The sequence below is a fragment of the Tachysurus vachellii genome, chromosome 2 (assembly GCF_030014155.1).
Source record: "Tachysurus vachellii isolate PV-2020 chromosome 2, HZAU_Pvac_v1, whole genome shotgun sequence".
Taxonomy (NCBI): Eukaryota; Metazoa; Chordata; class Actinopteri; order Siluriformes; family Bagridae; genus Tachysurus; species Tachysurus vachellii.
This window is the reverse complement of record NC_083461.1, coordinates 1,483,071-1,503,070: the sequence shown is the minus strand read 5'-3', so window position 1 is coordinate 1,503,070 and position 20,000 is coordinate 1,483,071. Positions and strand designations below refer to the sequence as shown.

The window sequence follows — 20,000 nt, the reverse complement described above, 5'->3', positions numbered from 1 at the left end:
GTCTGTTAAATGTTGTTTATAGTGCTGAAGCTATTAAGGAGTTTTTAAGAACCACTAAGTGACAAAAGAACGTTCTTATTGAAGAGTTTTTCCCAGACCGCAAGCAGTTTGTTCACGATGTGAAGCATTTTAGAAGAGAAGGTGTTTTTATTGACCAGGAACTTTTTAGACTAAAAAAACTGATAACGAAGGTCAACAGGGAGAACTCTGATGATGACTGATAAAGTGTGTGGTGTGTTTTATTTACACTTCTTTTTAATGAGCAGAATTCAAGTTGCGAGTCTTAATATAAATGGAGCAAGGGAAAATGGAAAAAGAGCAAAAGTACATGAACTTATTAAGCAGAAGCGTATTGATGTTGTAATGCTACAGGAAACCCACAGCGACATTAGTAAGGATGGGTTGGTGATTTTAAGCCATAACACGTCACTTAGGGGTGGTGTTGCCTTGCTTTTTAATCGCAATTTTATTCCTGTATTTTACACAGTAGAAGAAGTTTTAAACGAGAGGCTTTTAAAAGTGAGCGCTTTTTATGAGAGTGAGGTGTTTGTTTTTATCTGTGTTTACGCTCCCACCAGTGCAGTGGAGAGAATGAGTTTTTTACATATAGATAGAAATCACGCAGAACCTCATTTAGCTTCCCGAAAGCCCACGATCTCTGTGACATACAGTATGGAGGAACTTAAACAAGAACATGTGGACCACTGCATAGACCACACACACATTTTCGTATTTTGTACATATTTTTATGTTTCAGAAATAAATAAATGAAATAAAATTTGCTTTATAAGTGATGTCTTATTTTTAAGTGTGTGAATATATTTCTCATTTAGAAAACAAAAAATGAAAATAAAATTTGCAATTAAGAATGTTGTAATATTTGCAGTTTAATTAATAACACACTAAACACATTATTAACTTAAACTAAATAAAATATTATAAAAGCAAAATCACAAAATACACTCCGAACACACGCCCTGCTGCACGAGTCTATAAGAACCGACTCAAAGAGCCGATTCGTAGAGTCGATTCAAAAATCCGACTCGACCGAAGAGCCTCGGATCTTGCTAATCAAAAACCAAAACGAATTTTTGATATAAAAGAATCATTAAAACTGCCATTGCTGTTAATTTTTAGCATTTTAGTTAAGTTCTGTCTCTAATTTATAACTTTAATTGTTCATACATTTCTATATAAAAGTAAATTATTTGGCTTTTTCACTGATAAATAGTTTGAAGCTAATTTAGCTAACAGCTATTTTATAAAGTTATCTGTGTGTCTCTGAGCATCAGTAACATCACTCCTGGTGTTTAGACTATTTTAGTTTTAGTTTTTATTTTACTTACTCAGATAATATACTAATGTATTTGTCTGTAAAGACAATTAAAAAATTCTGTTAGCTTAATGTTGCTAGTGTGTGTGTGTGTGTGTGTGTGTGTGTGTATGTGTGCACATGTATGTGTGTGTGTGCATGAATGTAAGTGAATGCATTAGAAACTTTATCCTGAGAGACTTTACAGTACATACACACTTAGTTTCCTTTACTCTGTCCAAAGCTCAGGACTTCCTGTAGGTTACATGGGTTAAAGGGCTGCAGACTGAACGGAAATAAAGACACTGAAACTAAAGTAGAGGACAGACGTCATTACTACAGTGTAACAGTTACTGTGTAACAGTTTCTTCCCACAAGCCATCAGACTTCTCAACAACTGAAATGTACTGCACTGAGCACAACATACACACACATCATCTGTATGGACTGCATAGACCCTCACAAAACACACACACTGACACAACATACTGTTTACATGCTGCTTATAATCCAGCAAACTGTTTACATGCTGTTTTGCACACCTTGTCTGCTGTTTTTTGCACAAACTGTCCCAACATTTCAGCCGTTTTTGCACATATTTTACAATATCTCAGCCATTTTGCACATACTATGTTAACACATACAGTATTAACACTGGTCGGTTGGCGCTGTTTCTGTGACTGTTTACTATTTATTGTCTTTTGTGTACTGCATTTTTTGTACTTTTTGTATTGTCTTGTAACTTTGTGTCTGCACTGTCATTGTCCTGCACTGTCATTGTCCTGCACTGTCTTGTCCTGCACTGTCTTTTGTCCTGCACTGTCTTTTGTCCTGCACTGTCTTGTCCTGCACTGTCTTTTGTCCTGCACTGTCTTGTCTGTCTTGTTTGTCTTGTCCTGCACTGTTTGCACCAGGTTGCACAGTTGCACTTTATGTGGCTAAGACTACTTACAAGTCTTTAGCCCTGTCTTTGTTTTTATGTAGCACCTTGATCCTGGAGAAACGTTGTCTCATGTCACTGTGTACTGCAACAGCTATATATGGTTGAAATGACAATAAAAGCTTCTTGACTTGACTTGACTTGACTTGACTACAGATTTAATTTCCTTTTATAGTCTCTGTTAATGAAGTATATAACATTTCTCAGGTCCGATTCCTTATCATGTTCCTTAAAGCAATGACTTAGAGTGAGTGAGTGAGTGAGTGAGTGAGTGATGTGAGTGTTGCATTAAATCATTATTTACTATAGAAACTGATCTTTAAAAAAAAGAAAGAAATTTTCTTTTCAACACAAATAGGCTAATATATGTTTTGAAAGTAAATCCTTTTATTAGAGTAAGAATGATTTGTTTACAGCCAAAAGCTGAGTAATTTCTCCTGTTGTTTGAGTCCAACATTTTAGTTACTGTACGTAATGTTTTGCTTAATTATGTGTAATTATTTCACTTGTTTTTATGAAGGGTGCCAATAATTATGCACAGAACAGTGTAGTTCTAGAGGTTTTTTGTTGTCATGAAGAAGTGTAAGTAAAGAAATAAGATGAATAAAAATTAATAGAGGTACTGATGCTGTAATAAAACTGAGTGATGAAATTAACAGTAATTAACATTTAATCTTAAATAATATCAGATGTTAATTAATAAAAATAAATTTACACATTGGTTTATATTTGAAATGCTTTACTATTACCGTTGTGTAGAATAGCAAAAAGTGCAAATAGTGTAGAATTTCACAGGATTTATTTATTATTAATAAAAAAATATATAATTTTATTTGACAAGTTAAATATAAAGGGAGTAAATTATATAACAGATTTAATGTAAAACGCTGCACATGTAGAATGCAGAAGATTACATTTTAATTAATGCATTTTATAAAGGAAGAGAATTATTTTCTTTAAAATACATTTTTTCATTGAAAAAACGTATTTTTTTATTTCTTAAATCATTAACTATAAACATTTATAAATCACATTTTGAGTTTTAGTTTTTTATCATACTGATTTAAAAATGGAAAGAAAAATTGTGTTTAATTTTGTTAATTATCTCAGTAAATTTTGCACATTATTCATCCTGGGGAACGACTCTGTTCTGATATCGGAGTAAACGATCGTATTTGCAATGTGATGATTAACATTGTTTTAATGCAATATTTCACAAATACCTCCGGGTACTCCGGTTTCCTCCGGGTACTCCGGTTTCCTCCCCTGGTCCAAAGACATGCATGGTAGGTTGATTGGCATCTCTGGAAAATTGTCCGTAGTGTGTGATTGTGTGAGTGAATGAGAGTGTGTGTGTGTGTGTGTGTGCCCTGTGATGGGTTGGCACTCCGTCCAGGGTGTATCCTGCCTTGATGCCCGATGACGCCTGAGATAGGCACAGGCTCCCCGTGACCCGAGGTAGTTCGGATAAGCGGTAGAAGATGAGTGAGTGAATGAATGAAAAAAATATATCACATAAAAACAGCTGAATAATTACATCATTTACAGCAAGTCATTTAATATCAATGAAACATTAGACAGTCAGAGATTTATTAACATTAATATTAGTACATGTTCAGAAAAGGTAACGGATTGCTGATGGATTGCTTCTGCTTTTTTTTGTTTGTTTGTTTGTTTGTTTGTTTGTTTCTTGTTTGTTTTTGTTTTTTCATCTAGTTTTGCAATTAACTTCTAAATTTCCACTTGTGACACTTGTTATTTTTCCTCAGTCTCTGTTCTTAAGACTATAACATCAATGAAATTGTTTATAATATTGTTATGATTTTTTTTTTATTAAAATTGTTCTTTCGTGATTCTGATTAAAGCTAACTTTTTGTAACTTCTCATTAAGAAATGAATAAATTACCCCACTATTGTGTGGCTCTAAACAAAACCTTTAAGGTGCTAGATGAAGCCTTTGTCCATAAAGTGCGAGTCCATGTAGAGAATAAAATGAATTTGAAGGTGCTGGTGAAGGGTTTTTGAAGTACGGATGGTACCGAGCGCCATGTCCGAGTGTGTGATGTGGGGTCCTGAGAGTCGAGGCTACGTACCCCACTGAGGGGGGAAAACTGGACTCAGAAGAGTCTGTTGAAACGCTGTTAAAAAAACTTGACTGGAGTTCATGAGGGTGCATGAAGCCACGTGGAAATATCGTAATTGCAGATGTGGAGGAAGAAGGAATGGTGTGAGAAGGATACAGAAGAGGAAACGTGGATTTAAGAGACGCAGCACAGTGATAGCCGAGACAGTACGGGTCTCCACACGGAACAGTGGAAATGATGGAGGTCCCTTGTTTATTGTTCAATGCAGGCAGAAGTGGCTGAGGGAAACTCACACAGCTTGTCGGAAACGGTGGAAGAGGAAGTGTAGAAAATGGCGGAATACCCAATCCGAGGCTGGAAGAAGTGGAACAAACCACTGATGATGTCTCAGTCCATGATGTTTTAGATTCGTGTTTGTCGTTTATCTCTGAATTTCCATTTCTGATGGTCTCAGAGGTTTCACCTGAACTTTTATTGTTATCTCTGATGTTCTTTTCATCTTCATCCTGAATGTTAGGAGAGCATACAGCAAGCGGTCTGCAGGTGGCGCTCCGTGTCCTTAACACACACCGATCATCGAGTGAAGGTACAGAATCTTTCTTCTCTGCTGATTTGGAATAAACTCTGATGTTGCCGATCGTCAGACCTCCAGAGTCTTTAGAGCTGTTTGATGAGTCGCTGGAAGAGATTGGGTCTGATTGTCCGATCTGTGAGCACGTTTGTGCCAAGAGGGCAAGTGGACTCTTTGTGGCATCCAGCTGAAAAAACACAGTAGAGTGACATGAAGGAGAATATTGAGGTTTTTTATTAAAAAACATTCTAACATTCGATTTTTTAGCAGTTTAAACCAGACAAAGACACGACATGAGCATCAACGGCATCAAACCTGAACCTCAACATTAACCTCGACATGTCTATAGAACACTTATCACATAAAACACTTTCTAAGGCTGTTTGTTAACTATTTTATCCTGAACATAAACAGAATTTATCCTGTAGCAATATTAATAATGACACACAAAAATAATTCATATAAATATTTGTGCATTCGTTCTGACAGAAATCTAATTTTCATACTAGGTTTTTTTCCCCAATCAGACTCGAGTCAAATCCTTAACGTTTTATTGTTAGCTGTTTCCTTTAGATCTTTCTTTGTACTAATAATTCCTGCCTCTTGAACACATCAGCATTGTGTGAGAGAAAAAGTGCGACAGATTTGTTCTTGGTTCGTTCTAATTTACAAGTCATGTAAAGAGGCTGTGTAGAACTGTCAAGACTAATTTAAACTGCTTTCGATTGATAAGACAATATATACCCATTAATGCAGCACAGCAATTTATGCATTCCATGATATTTTCTCATCTATCATATTGCATCACTGTTTGGGGTCAGGCCAATCAAACAAAAATTACACCTATTAGGTCATTATATAAACAGGCATTAAAAGTAATGGACCAAAAACCTATAAGATGGCACCATTGCATCATTCTAAGGAAACATAATATATTGAGTTTTGACAGTTTTGTAAATTATTCATTTACATAATTACATATTACATAATCATTCATTTCATTCAACTTTGCACCAGAAATACTCTGTCAATTAGTAGTGAAACAAAAGAGCGGAATAAGAACTAGAGGCACAACCAGTGGAAACTGTATAGCCGCAAAACGTAGAACAACATTTGGTCAGACGTCATTTTTAGTAAGAGGCATAAATTTATGGAACGATTTACCACCAGAAATTAAAACATTAACAAGACTCAAGGTTTTTAATACACATTTAAAGCAGTGGCTGAAACTGAAACAACTCTGTGAACATTGACTGTATAGGATACAACGCAATGTGTGTAAACATAAGGTTGCATATGTCAGCATGCACAGACATACTGTATGCATACTTTTGTGTTTTGTATTGTTAAATATGTCTAGACTCTGTTTTATAGTGATTGCTATATTTATTTAAGCCCATTTTAGCTTATGGACGGAATGTATTTTAATAGCTATAAATTCTTGATTTAATATTCTGTAATTTCTGTTTTAACTTTACAAGCCTAACCAGGGACAGGGGTTGCAAATTAGTCATGGCTATAAACCTGTATGCATGGCATCTACTTTGTATTTTATAAAGCAATGTTTTATGCATTTGTCCCTGTCAAATAAACATCAATAATAATAATAATAATAATAATAATAATAATAATACAACAGCGACTAATGTTTCTCTCATTTCTTTAATCAATATTTCAGCACAAATTAAAGGTGAAACAAACACGTGGTGAGATTTTAGGGGAAGCTTTACAGGTTCTATGGAGAACCTTTACAACATAGGGTTTCTTTTCCAGAACGGCTTCCAAATAGAACCCCTTTAGAAAGCTATCGTTATTTTTACCTTAAAGAACAATTCCAAAAGATATAATGTAAGAAAAAAAGATTTATTTTCATAGTGATTTAGGTTTAGATTTAAATATTTTCTTTTGTGTATATTTATAAAACCCTGTTTATATGCAAAGGGTTATAAAGAAAAATAAAAACATTTAAAAAACACAAAATTAAAATGATTACGTAACACATTCCTACAAAGGTCGTAATTTTACCTCAATATGACTGAGAGAAGCAGAAGTCAGTGGCTGGAGTGAATCCGGATGTAGAAAATGTCCACTGTGTGTTGTGATCATTTTAACACTTAAATTAATAAAAGATAAACGTTTAAATTCTTCAGGACTTCGTAGCGCAGTTTAGCGAAGCAGGTCCCAGAGACGAGGAGCTCCAGAGCTGCTTCTCATTTAATCCACGAAGAACTCATTTATAACCAACAGGAAGAAAATGCATCATCTCCCCAGAGCTGTGTGTGTGTGTGTGTGTGTGTGTGTGTGTGTGTGCGCGCGCACTACACCATTAAATTTACACATATGGCTGCACAGGTGCCGAGATTAAAAAGCCCCTGCTTTACCCTCAAAGGCTAAGTGGGGCAAATGATTCTCTCACACTATGTGATTCTCTCACACTATGTGATTCTCTCACACTATGTGGGATGTGATTTTCTTCCATTGTAGTGAAAACTAGATTAAAGTGAAATGTAGAATTTTCTGGTCTGCTTTCTTACCAAACCCATAAAGAACTTTTTACCCGACTCTGTACTCATTTTTATTCTTTTGTGATATTTATTTCAAAATAATTAATGAATAACAAATGAAATAAAACCCAAAAATAAATTATGTTAGCCAGGTGTTGAGCAACCGTTACAGCTTCAGTGACTGGACAAGACCACACACTCAGGATGAAGGTTTTTAATTGTAGGATTAAGGGGATTCATCAGGAGACCTATGTATTGCTTAACAGTGAGTCTTGCCTTAAAGGGGACATTTGGCCCCAAACCATGACAGCAAGCTGTCATCTGAGACACTGATGTGACTCACTGTGAAGGCATCAGAAGGTTAACCAACACTCTGCTTTCACGCTGAACACCTTCATCTGCCTGGGCTGTGCTGTGGTGCAGTGGACACAGTTTTCAGATGCTCTGTGTGTCCAGGGGAGTGACTTCAGTAGCAGAAGCCCATAATTGTGGAAGTTTTAACAAGGTTCACATAGATCTCTGTGTCAGTGCCAAATAATCCCATTGCCCAGTGTGGTTCTCCTTTACAGTAGTAATGTAGATTTCAGCAAGAAATCTATTTCCTGCTTGTTCCCAGACTCTGAAACACCCTGATAGATACCCTCATGAGTTAGGATCATTTGGCAGAGATTTGGCATTTTGACATTTATGACATTTGACAGACGTCCTCATACAGAGCAACTTACATTATCTCATTTATGTGGCAATGTGGCAGCATTGAGATCTCATAGGTTTACTATTGTCATTTTAAAGGGTTTAAAGGTTCTTCTTGGGATCTACCACTTACAGGCTGGAATCCCTACTTGCTCCGGCCATAAGTTATCTTTGCGTACATCAAAGGTTGTGATATTGTGGTTGAATTCTGAAACTTTTTTGAATGAGTCTGTACAACATTACTTACTATAAATGACTTGCACATACTGGCTTTTTTTTAGTAAGCTGAGGATCACACAAAAGGATGTACACATGAGCTCCATACTCTCCAACCCATGGGGCTTACTCAAGAGGTGTATTGATCCAGGAACTGTGGGCTGCCGCTGACTGGGCATCATTTTACACTTTACCAGTGGTCCGTTTGTGACCTTCATCTATTGTATGAGCATCTTTCTGCTAAGCTGTAAAATGAGTCCTTATTGGACTACCTCACAGACCGACCACAGTATGTGAGGACTTGTGACTGTGAGTCTGACATGGTTGTCTGCAACACTGGAACCCCGCAGGGAACTGTTCTGGCCCCGTTCCTCTTCACCGTCTACACTGCAGACTTCAGCTCAGCAACCTGTCACCTACAGAAGTTCTCTGATGACTCTGCCATCGTCGGTCTGATCACAGATGATGATGACAGGGAGTACAGAGGACTGATCCAGAACTTTGTGGACTGGTGCCAACGGAGCTGCCTCCAGATAAATGTGGGGAAAACCAATGAACTGGTGGTGGATTTCCGTAGGCACAAACAAACTTCATTACCACCAGTGAACGTTCAGGGAAAGGACATTGTGAGAGTGGACTCTTACATATACCTGGGTGTTCATCTGAACAGCAAACTGGACTGGACAGACAATACTGAGGCAATCTATAAGAAAGGACAGAGCAGACTCTTTCTGCTGAGGAGACTAAGGTCTTTTGGAGTGCAGGGAGAGCTACTGAAGACCCTTTTTGACTCTGTGGTGGCCTCAGCCATATTCTATGCTGTGGTCTGCTGGTGCAGCAGCATCTCTACTGCAGAGAGGAAGAGACTGGACAAGCTGATCAGGAAGGCCAGCTCAGTCCTGGGGATTCATCTGGACACTGTACAGGAGGTGGGACAAAGGAAGATGATAGTAAAACTATCATCATTGCTGCAGAACGACTCTCACCCCCTGTATGTAACGGTGTCAGCTCTGAGCAGCTCCTTCAGTGACAGACTGTTACATCCTAAGTGTCTGAAGGAGCGACACAAACTGCTAGTAGACTTTACAATCAAAGCTGCTCCCAGTGAACCAGTCACCATAATACACACCGTTATTACTGTTTAACTGCAATAATAAACAATAACAAAGTATTTTTAAACACGTGCAATAACAGAAATTTTGAAAAATGTGCAATATTACCTGTGTGCAATATGTCTTCAGTGTAATCACTATTCTGTTTATATATTTTTGCTTTTGTATATACTGTATATTATATTATGTCTTGATTCTTTATTCTTTTTATATATTTTTGCTGCTGTAACAGAGAAATTTCCCCATTGTGGGACGAATAAAGGTTTATCTTTACTGATCTACATTATCAGGGTGTTTCACACCACACCTGGTGGTTCGGAGGATATTATTTACTTTAGTTCCAAGAATTTAATTAATTCATTCACTCATTTTCTACCGCTTATCTGAACTACCTCGGGTCACGGGGAGCCTGTGCCTATCTCAGGCGTCATCGGGCATCAAGGCAGGATACACCCTGGACGGAGTGCCAACCCATCACAGGGCACACACACACACACACACTCTCATTCACTCACACAATCACACACTACAGACAATTTTCCAGAGATGCCAATCAACCTACTGTACCATGCATGTCTTTGGACTGGGAGAGGAAACCAGAGTACCTGGAGGAAACCCCCGAGGCACGGGGAGAACATGCAAACTCCACACACACAAAGTGGAGGCGGGAATCGAACCCCCAACCCTGGAGGTGTGAGGCGAACGTGCTAACCACTAAACCACCGTGACCCTAGTTCCAAGAATTTCACAGTACAAATTACAAAGAAAAGCTTTACGGAGATCGATGTTCTCTATTAATCTTAACAAGGCAAAAAAAAAAAGAAATAAGGCATGAGTCCTTGAGGTTCTTGGGTTCGTTGAACACAAAAGTGGAACTGACAGGCAGCAGATGATCCGCTATGAAACATGTAGCGGCGTTTCATGACAGAGTGAAGTTTGGTTTGATGGTTTGCTAATGTTTACTGTGATGGACATCTGTGTCTCTAAATGTGAAAGTTGAACTCAGATATAAAAGAAAGTTTCAGCTTGTAGGACGGGAATTGCCACATGTGGAGAAATCTGAGACAACGATTCAGCCAAATGGTGTCAGAAAATATTAGTGCTAATACTTAGCACTCATATATTTACCATTAAGTGTAAAATTGTGATGAAATTGGAGGGATTTTTTCACCAAACATTATGACAATGTCCTGTCTCCTGATTTAGTTCTACAGAACATTTATTCTTCTTTATGTTTCCAAACTTATTTCTTACACAGTATTAGTCTAAATAGTTTCATGCTACTCTCACTAAACGTTTAGCCCTTCACAGAAATTACAGGCAGAGCAGTACAAGTGTTTTTTTGTGAAAATGTTCCTAAGCTCTTTTAGACAGTTGCTAATGTTGCTAAACTGATCAGACCAAAGCTAATGTCAGAGAATTAATATCAAACAGAATTATAGTATTTCAGGCAGTGTAGCGATGTTAGCATGGTCTAATCTGCCTAAAGTTGCCATAGGAATTTCATTCGTGACAACGTTACAGATAATAATTTACATCAAAGGTTGTCAAGAGCTGCCACATTATATAATGTTCAATTAGGCAAAATGTGTGTGAAAGGTGTAGCATGAGGTGCAGGTATATGTTTAGCAGTTTCCAGAGTTAAAACACATTAGCATGAAAACAATCACTCACTCACTCATCTTCTACCGCTTATCCGAACTACCTCGGGTCACGGGGAGCCTGTGCCTATCTCAGGCGTCATCGGGCATCAAGGCAGGATACACCCTGGACGGAGTGCCAACCCATCACAGGGCACACACACACACACACTCTCATTCACTCAGGCAATCACACACTACGGACAATTTTCCAGAGATGCCAATCAACCTACCATGCATGTCTTTGGACCGGGGGAGGAAACCGGAGTACCTGGAGGAAACCGCCGAGGCACGGGGAGAACATGCAAACTCCACACACACAAGGTGGAGGTGGGAATCGAACCCCCAACCCTGGAGGTGTGAGGCAAACGTGCTAACCACTAAGCCACCGTAACCCCCCCGATGAAAACAAAATTTTACAGATAATACTTAGTGCCTGTGTATTTAGTAAATAAGTGCACTTCCTGCCTACAACTGTTTTTGGATATATGCTATGGTTGTAATGTTTCTGACAGCATTAGCCTAATCAGATCCATGCTATCATTCCTCAGAACTTCTAAAATGTTGGGGAAAATAACAACCATACCGTCAATGTTGGTGTTTCCTTAGCATTCATGATTTGGCTTCATCTTGCCTACAGGGTGTTTTTTTGTGCTGTGCCTGTAATTTCTTATGACACACTTGATGCTAACATCACGAGACACAGGTATAGGGCAGCGTGTGTAGAAAGAGAGGAATATGCCGAAAGCTTAACCAGCGATTTCGTCTTGTTCATGGTGTCTCTGTAATTAGCTAAATCTGTGGGTGGCTGCACTACAGGATGTTAATCAGGGCTGAGGATTATGTTACGATTTAACCTTCGGAATTAAGGATGATGTTCTCTTTCCTGACAGCTGCCATATTTTTTGTCTTTAGAACTTTCTGGAAGCTGATGATACTCCAAGATACCTGTCTCTTCCTCTAGCAGTCTTTCAGAGGATCACATGGAATCTGCTACAGAAGATTTCAGGTGACTTTAAAGACACGTGAAAGCAAAGTAGGGATCACAATTTATTAGTCTCGCAAAGACAGATTTCTAGCAGGTTGTTGGAAAAATAACTACATTTTTAGACAAACTCCACCTCATTTCAGCAAGTCTGGAGCTCAATCAGTAGGTGTAGGAGCTTCATGTTTATGGTGCAGCTTAAAACAATGAGGTGTTTATTAAAAGGCCAGAGCAGTAAGCACAATGTGTTGTAACATGTTGAAGAGGAGGTGCTGTCCAAGGTGCTGTTCGTAGTGTCATAACGCATTCTCCATCAAGCCACGCCCTCTCTACGATTAATTATCATTTCATTTGCATATTAGCGTGTGTGTGTCTGTGCGCTCAGTGATGGAGTGTGTGTGTGTGCTCAGTGATGGAGTGAGTGTGTGGGTGTATATGCTCAGTGATGGAGTGTGTGTGTATATGCTCAGTGATGGAGTGTGTGTTTGTGCTCAGTGATGGAGTGTGTGTGTATATGCTCAGTGATATAGTGTGTGTGTGTGTGTGTGTGTGTGTGTGTCTGTGTGTGCTCAGTGATGGAGTGTGTGTGTGTGTGTGCTCAGTGATGGAGTGAGTGTGTGTGTATGTTCAGTAATGGAATGAGTGTGTGTGTGTGTGTGTGTGTGTGTGTGTGTGTGTGTGTGTGTGTGTGTGTGTGTGTGTGAGTGTGTGCTCAGTGATGGAGTGAGTGTGTGTGTGTTTGTGTGTGTGCTCAGTGATGGAGTGTGTGTGTATGTGTGTGCTCAGTGATGTAGTGTGTGTGTTTGTGTGTGTGTGTGTGTGTGTGTGTGTGCTCAGTGATGGGGTGAGTGTGTGTGTATGTTCAGTAATGGAATGAGTGTGTGTGTCTGTGTGTGTGTGTGAGTGTGTGTGTGTGTGTGCGTGTGTGTGTGTCAGTGATGGAGTGTGTGTGCGTGTGTGTGTGCATGTGTGTGTCAGTGATGGAGTGTGTGTGTGTGCTCAGTGATGTAGTGTGTGTGTGTGTGTGTGTGTGTGTGTCAGTGATGGAGTGTGTGAAACAGGATTACTGCCAGAGGAGTGACTAGTCTGGTCTCAGTGTGTCACAGTGAATAGAGTACGAGTGCTTTAGGGATTTACCAGCCTGAGGACGTCCATCAGCATCAGGATGAGGACGAAACCCTGCAGGTGTGGAGGAAACTTTGTCCGTTTCACCCAATCACTAGAAAAGATTATTATTATTATTCATTCATTCATTCATCTTCTACCGCTTATCCGAACTACCTCGGGTCACGGGGAGCCTGTGCCTATCTCAGGCGTCATCGGGCATCAAGGCAGGATACACCCTGGACGGAGTGCCAACCCATCACAGGGCACACACACACACTCTCATTCACTCACGCAATCACACACTACGGACAATTTTCTAGAGGTGCAAATCAACCTACCATGCATGTCTTTGGACCGGGGGAGGAAACCGGAGTACCCGGAGGAAACCCCCGAGGCACGGGGAGAACATGCAAACTCCACACACACAAGGTGGAGGCGGGAATCGAACCCCGACCCTGGAGGTGTGAGGCGAACGTGCTAACCACTAAGCCACCGTGACCCCCAGTTATTATTATTATTATTATTATTATTGTTATTGTTATTATTATTATACTATTATATAATTTTATTACTACAGAAATTCTGTTTGGTTCATTTAAAGCACACAAACTGGAGGTTAAACACATGAAGCTGAAACACACTGATGCTCAAACCTGCTAATCTTTACACATGAACCCCCACATTTTAACCTCATCACCGTGTGAATCTGGATCGACTGACAGGTGTGCACTTCAGAAGCCCCGCCCCCTTTCCCTATGTCACATTTTCTTGCTCACGTTGACGTTCTTTCCATCACGGAAAGCAGGACGATGTTTAGACTTTATTAATGTCAATTTATAAGTGTGCTTATTTCAGTTAGATAACATCAGTTAATTAGATTTATTAGGGAGGTCATCAAAAAATATATTAAGAAATGATTAAATATGTAAGTGTTTATTGTGTTAACTTTGTAAACCTGAGTGTTGTCACCTGCACTATGATCTCATCATCACATCCACATGGGTTTCCTTGTCTGGTTCCTCTCTAGGTTTCTTCATCCTTTCACCTCTGTGATGATGTTCATTGTTAAAAGCTCCACACAAATAAAACTGAATTGAATTAGCGAGTGATACGGCATGCATTAAAGCCCAAATGGAGCAATTTGTTGAGCGTTTTGTGTTTAAAGTGCTCGAGACGTGGCGAGCTGTCAGAGACTGAGATGATTTAACAAAAGAGACGAGCTGAGACTTCAGGAGAAATAAAGAGCTCATGCAGCGTCTAATTACACAAACGCTCTAGGACAAAAAAGCTCATGTCTTTTGTGGAAGTTGCACTCAAACACTTCACAAAGACAAAAGCAGGTAGTGTGACAGTGTGAAAGGAAATAACTCTTTACACCAGGATCAGTCTGCATCTGTAAAAGAAGTGCACTCTGTTCTCTGTGGTCACAGAATCAGTAGCTGGTATCATGTGGTGCAAATATCTGAGAAGTTTGAGGAGAGAAGCTGAAGTGATGATGTCAGTCAGCTGAGTGTATAACTGCAGATAACCTTTGTGTGTGTGAGTTTGTGTGTGTGTCTGTGAGTGTGTGTCTGTGTGTCTGTCTGTCTGTGTGTGTGTCTGTGTCTGTCTGTGTCTGTGTGTGTGTCTGTGTGCTTGTGTGTGTGTCTGTGTGTGTCTGTGTGAGTGTGTGTGCATGTGTCTGTGTGAGTGTGTGTGTGTGTGTGTCTATGTGTGTGTGTCTCTCTCTGTGTGTCTGTGTGTGTCTCTCTGTGTGTCTGTGAATGTGTGTTTGTGTGTGTCTGTGAATGTGTGTCTGTGTGAGTGTGTGTGCGTGTGTCTGTGTGAGTGTGTGTCTGTGTGTGTGTCTGTGTGAGTCTCAGTGCACTCTGTTCTCTGTGGTCACAGAATCAGTAGCTGGTATCATGTGGTGCAAATATCTGAGAAGTTTGAGGAGAGAAGCTGAAGTGATGATGTCAGTCAGCTGAGTGTATAACTGCAGATAACCTTTGTGTGTGTGTCCATGTGTGTGTGTTTGTGTGTGTCTGTCTGTGTGTGTGTCTGTGTCTGTCTGTGTCTGTGTGTGTGTCTGTGTGCTTGTGTGTGTGTCTGTGTGTGTGTGCGTGTGTCTGTGTGAGTGTGTGTGTGTGTGTGTGACTATGTGTGTGTGTCTCTCTGTGTGTCTGTGTCTCTCTGTGTGTCTGTGTGTGTCTGTGAATGTGTGTCTGTGTGAGTGTGTGTGCGTGTGTCTGTGTGTGTGTGTGTGGTTGTGTCTGTGTGTGTCTGTGAATGTGTGTCTGTGTGAGTGTGTGTGTGTGTGTCTGTGTGTGTCTCTGTGTGTGTCTGTGTGTGTGTGCGTGCATGTGCGTGTGTCTGTGTGTGTGTGTGTGTGTGTGTATCTGTGTGTGTCTCTGTGTGTGTGTGTGTGTGTGTGTGTGCGTGTCTGTGTGAGTGTGTGTGTGTGTGTCTGTGTGTCTGTCTCTGTGTGTGTCTGTGTGTGTCTGTGTGTGTGTGTGTCTGTGTGTGTGTCTGTGTGAGTGTGTGTGTGTCTGTGTGTGTGTGTGTGTGTGTGTGTGTGTGTCTGTGTGTGTGTCTGTCTGTGTGTGTGTGTGTGTGTGTGTGTGTGTGTGTCTGTGTGGGTGTCTGTGTGTGTCTGTGTGTGTGTCTGTCTGTGTGTGTGTCTGTGTGTGTCTGTGTGTGTGTGTCTGTGTGTGTCTCTGTGTGTGTGAGTCTGTGTGTGTATGTGTTTCCTCACATATACAGTAGTGTTCAGCACACAGACATCTGCTCCTCACACCAGTGTGTAGTTCCTGTTCTCTGTAATGTCTCTAACATATGAGGTCGAGGCTAAATTCAGTCTCCAGTGTGTGTGAGATCAAAGGAAGATCAAAGACTTTGCTTTCTTTTGTTTGTGTGATGTGATTAATTTTCAGTCACTGACTGCGCTGCTGCGTTTCCTCAGTAATACATTTGGAAGTGACGTGTGGATGATCGTGAAATGTGTTGCTAGTTTTTATCATTCAGTGAAATAGTTGAATAATAGCAAATAATGAACATTAAAGAAACATAATAAACAGTAAAATAATGAACACTAAAGGTGTGAGTTTATTTACAGTGTAACTGAAACACTCCTCTGTTTAGGTTCACGTGTAACACACAGGACTGAATACTGATGTGTGTAATACTCACTATTAAAGCGTTAGTGTGATGATCTGAATGTTGTGACCTGAACAGTACACAAGAGTTTATCACACGTGATGGAGTGAGTGTGAGTGTCTGTGTGTGTGTGTCAGTGAGGGAGTGAGTGTGTGTGTGTATGTGTGTCAGTGAGGGAGTGAGTGTGTGTGTGTGTGTGTGTGTGTGTGTGTCAGTGAGGGAGTGAGTGTGTGTGTGTGTGTGCTCGTGATGTACTGTGTGTGTGTGTGTCAGTGATGGAGTGAGTGTGTGTGTGTGTGTGTGTGTGTCAGTGAGGGAGTGTGTGTGTGTCAGTGAGGGAGTGAGTGTGTGTGTGTGTGTGCTCGGTGATGTACTGTGTGTGTGTGTGTGTGTGTGTGTGTGTGTGTGTGTGCATGTGTGTGTGTGTGTGTGTGTGTGTGTGTGTGTCAGTGAGGGAGTGAGTGTGTGTGTGCTCAGTGATGTACTGTGTGTGTGTGTGTCAGTGAGGGAGTGAGTGTGTGTGTGTCAGTGAGGGAGTGAGTGTGTGTGTGTGTGTGTGTGTGTGTGTGTGTGTGTGTGTCAGTGATGGAGTGAGTGTGTGTGTGTGTGTGTGTGTGTGTGTGTGTGTGTGTCAGTGATGGAGTGTATGTGTGTGTGTGTGTGTCAGTGATGGAGTGAGTGTGTGTGTGTGTGTGTGTGTCAGTGATGGAGTGTATGTGTGTGTGTGTGTGTCAGTGATGGAGTGAGTGTGTGTGTGTGTGTGTGTGTGTGTGTGTGTGTGTGTGTATCTTCTCATAACTCACACTATTGTTCACGTCTGCACCTGAACGGCTCTCGCTGCCAAACACAATTTTCCCACCAAAGGTCCTGCCAAGCGACAGGTCAGAGGTCACACACTGCACTTCCTCTTTGTACAGGAAGTACGAGTATGGGCTTTAAAAAAAGAAAATGGCCTTGAAATAGATCTAAGAAAATAAAGGGTCTCTTTAGGACAAGAGACGCGAGATTCTGTTTGATCGCTGACTCAAAATCTTCAGCTGGTGTTTGAGTACAGAGACGTGAGAGAAGTTATTATTATAAATGTAAATGTTTTAATCACTGTACAGGTCACGACTGGTCACAGTGAGCGGGAATTAATCAGTAACTCTCAGGTTTAAACATCACAAGTGAATAAATCTGTATTAATAGTTCTACAATGTAATGATTGATTGATTGATTGATTGATTGATTGATTGATTGATTGATTGATTGATTGATTGATTGATTGATTGTCCATAAACTGGGTCAATATTAAATATTTTCACAATTTAATCATCAATGAATCTGATAATCGATGGATTTAGGAAACGTTCGTTTATTAAAATTAATTATATTTACCCCTGAATTTAAGTGACTTTAAAACGCTGACAAGTTCAAAAAATTGTGATTTAATCGTTCCATAATTTACTGCTGCATCAACGTTAACTTTAATGACCCCTGAATCTAAAACACCACTTCATTTCATCGTCCTGGACTCCGACGTCCCACAGTGTTCCACACCCTGCAGTGTGAGAGACTGTTAATGTTCTTTAGTATTTTAGACCTCCTTAAATACAGAAAATTAAATAATAAATATGTTTGACACTCTCTCTCATTCATCTTCTGCCGCTTATCCGAACTACCTCGGGTCACGGGGAGCCTGTGCCTATCTCAGGCGTCATCGGGCATCAAGGCAGGATACACCCTGGACGGAGTGCCAACCCATCACAGGGCACACACACACACACACACTCTCATTCACTCACGCAATCACACACTACGGACAATTTTCCAGAGATGCCAATCAACCTACCATGCATGTCTTTGGACCGGGGGAGGAAACCGGAGTACCCGGAGGAAACCCCCGAGGCACGGGGAGAACATGCAAACTCCACACACACAAGGTGGAGGCGGGAATCGAACCCCAACCCTGGAGGTGTGAGGCGAACGTGCTAACCACTAAGACACCGTGACCCCTTAAATATGTTTTACATTAATGTTTTTATAACTATGGAGTCTCTGTGTGTTGTTCATTAAAACTAAGTATAAATATATTTTCCAGATAAATATATTAATAATTCCTTATACTTTATATTATTTATTTCATTTTCATTTAAACGTGTCTTTAGAGGTTGGAGAAATATGACCTCGGGTAACCTCAGATACAGTAAATCCTGTAATATTGATTACTTCCTGTGTAACTACTTTATTTAAACACACACACACACTCAGGTCTGTTTGTGTGAGTTTAGTGAACAATAGCAGAGTCTAATCTATAATAATCTCTGGCTCTGGATCACACATCATAGCTCAGGAGTATGCTTCATAAACGCACACACACACACACACACACACACACACACCTGCAAGAACAATACCTAACACACACAAATCAGCTGGAAAACTCTTAATCAGCTCTAATTAGCTTAGCAGAGAGCATATTGAGGCGTGTAAGGATTTGTGCCAGCATGTGAGAGATGAAAGTGTGTTTTTAAACATCAGTGGAAGAATAGTGTGTGTGTGTGTGTGTTTTGAGGGTTAACAGGACCCAGGAGAGATCAATCAGAAGGTCACAACATAATTCTGTACGTTTCTTCACATCAAGCAGCTGCTGCTTTTCCAATTAAAGCGTTAGTGCTGAAGCAAAGTCTCAGAGGAAACTCAGGGAACAAGGTGGTGTTTGTTCAGTGTCACGTATCACGACACTAAAGCCACGTTTCACTACATTTACAATCACACTCACGTTTCTGGAACATTCTACATAAACAGTCTGCTCTTGTGATATTCAGAACTTTCATAAATTTCATGAATCGTGGCTCGTTGTTGTCTTCGTGCGGCTGAGATTCGACTCTCAAGACACTGATGATTTACATCGAATTATCAGTTTAACCAGCAGACGAACTGATTGTAGAACTGATCCAAACAAGGTCAAGATATCTGGAAGAGCTTTTCTTCAATATCTTCCTTCATGTTTGTAAGACAGAGAATTTAGTGACATGTTAATGTTCAGGAGACTGATGAAGGTCACATGAAGGTCACATGAAGGTCACATGAAGGTCACATGAAGGTCACATGAATTAATAAATAAATCCTCTGCTAGATTTAGAGATTTAGAGTGTAGCAGATGAGCACTAGGTCAGATTGTCCTTCACACTGTGACATGAGAACGCATTATTATTTTATTCACATCTCCTACATCCTGCTCACACTCTACCGTTTCATCGCCCCGATTCAGTCACGTGGCTTCATTAAGTTTTTGAGCTCAGTAAATAAATACGAGTCCAGTTTTCTTATTAACCTACAGAGAATTCTCACACAACTGTTTATTAATCTTCAGAGAATTCCACAAACACACAATTACATTCACACAAACAATTAGATTAATGAGAACATGAAATAATTGCAGTGAACACAACAACACATCAGGACGGAGGGATAGTGAGTGTGTGTTTGTTTGTGAGTGTGTGTGTGTGTGTGTGTGTCTGTGCGACTGTGTGTGTCTTTGGGTGTGGGTGTGTGTGTTTGTGAGTGTGTCTCTGTGTGTGTGAGTGTGTATATGTGTGTGTTGGTCTGTGTGTGTGTGTGTTTGTGTGTGTGTTAGTGTGTCTGTATGTGTGTGAGGGTGTCTGTGTGTGTCTCTGTGTGTGTGTTTGTGTGTGCACGTGTGTGTCTGTGTGTATCTC

The 20,000-nt window shown here is 40.1% G+C and overlaps 1 protein-coding gene across 1 annotated transcript; it reads right to left on the bottom strand.

Moving 5' to 3' along the window:
* Positions 1-4,049: 4,049 nt before the first annotated feature.
* LOC132858716 (zinc finger protein 503-like) lies at positions 4,050-7,045 on the bottom strand. The gene is made up of 2 exons (XM_060889156.1): positions 6,933-7,045; positions 4,050-5,094 (listed from the first exon to the last, which is right to left on the bottom strand). Exons 1-2 carry the CDS (start codon positions 7,011-7,013, stop codon positions 4,189-4,191), a joined length of 987 nt encoding a protein of 328 aa, XP_060745139.1. The 5' UTR covers positions 7,014-7,045; the 3' UTR covers positions 4,050-4,188.
* Positions 7,046-20,000: the final 12,955 nt, after the last annotated feature.

Bases quoted from the DNA above. Each gene is read 5' to 3' on its own strand.
- LOC132858716 (XM_060889156.1), bottom strand. From the start codon at position 7,013: ATGATCACAACACACAGTGGACATTTTCTACATCCGGATTCACTCCAG. The intron at 5,095-6,932 runs GTAAAATTACGA...GTGTTTTTTCAG, and splicing joins CTTCTCTCAGTCATATTGAG to CTGGATGCCACAAAGAGTCC.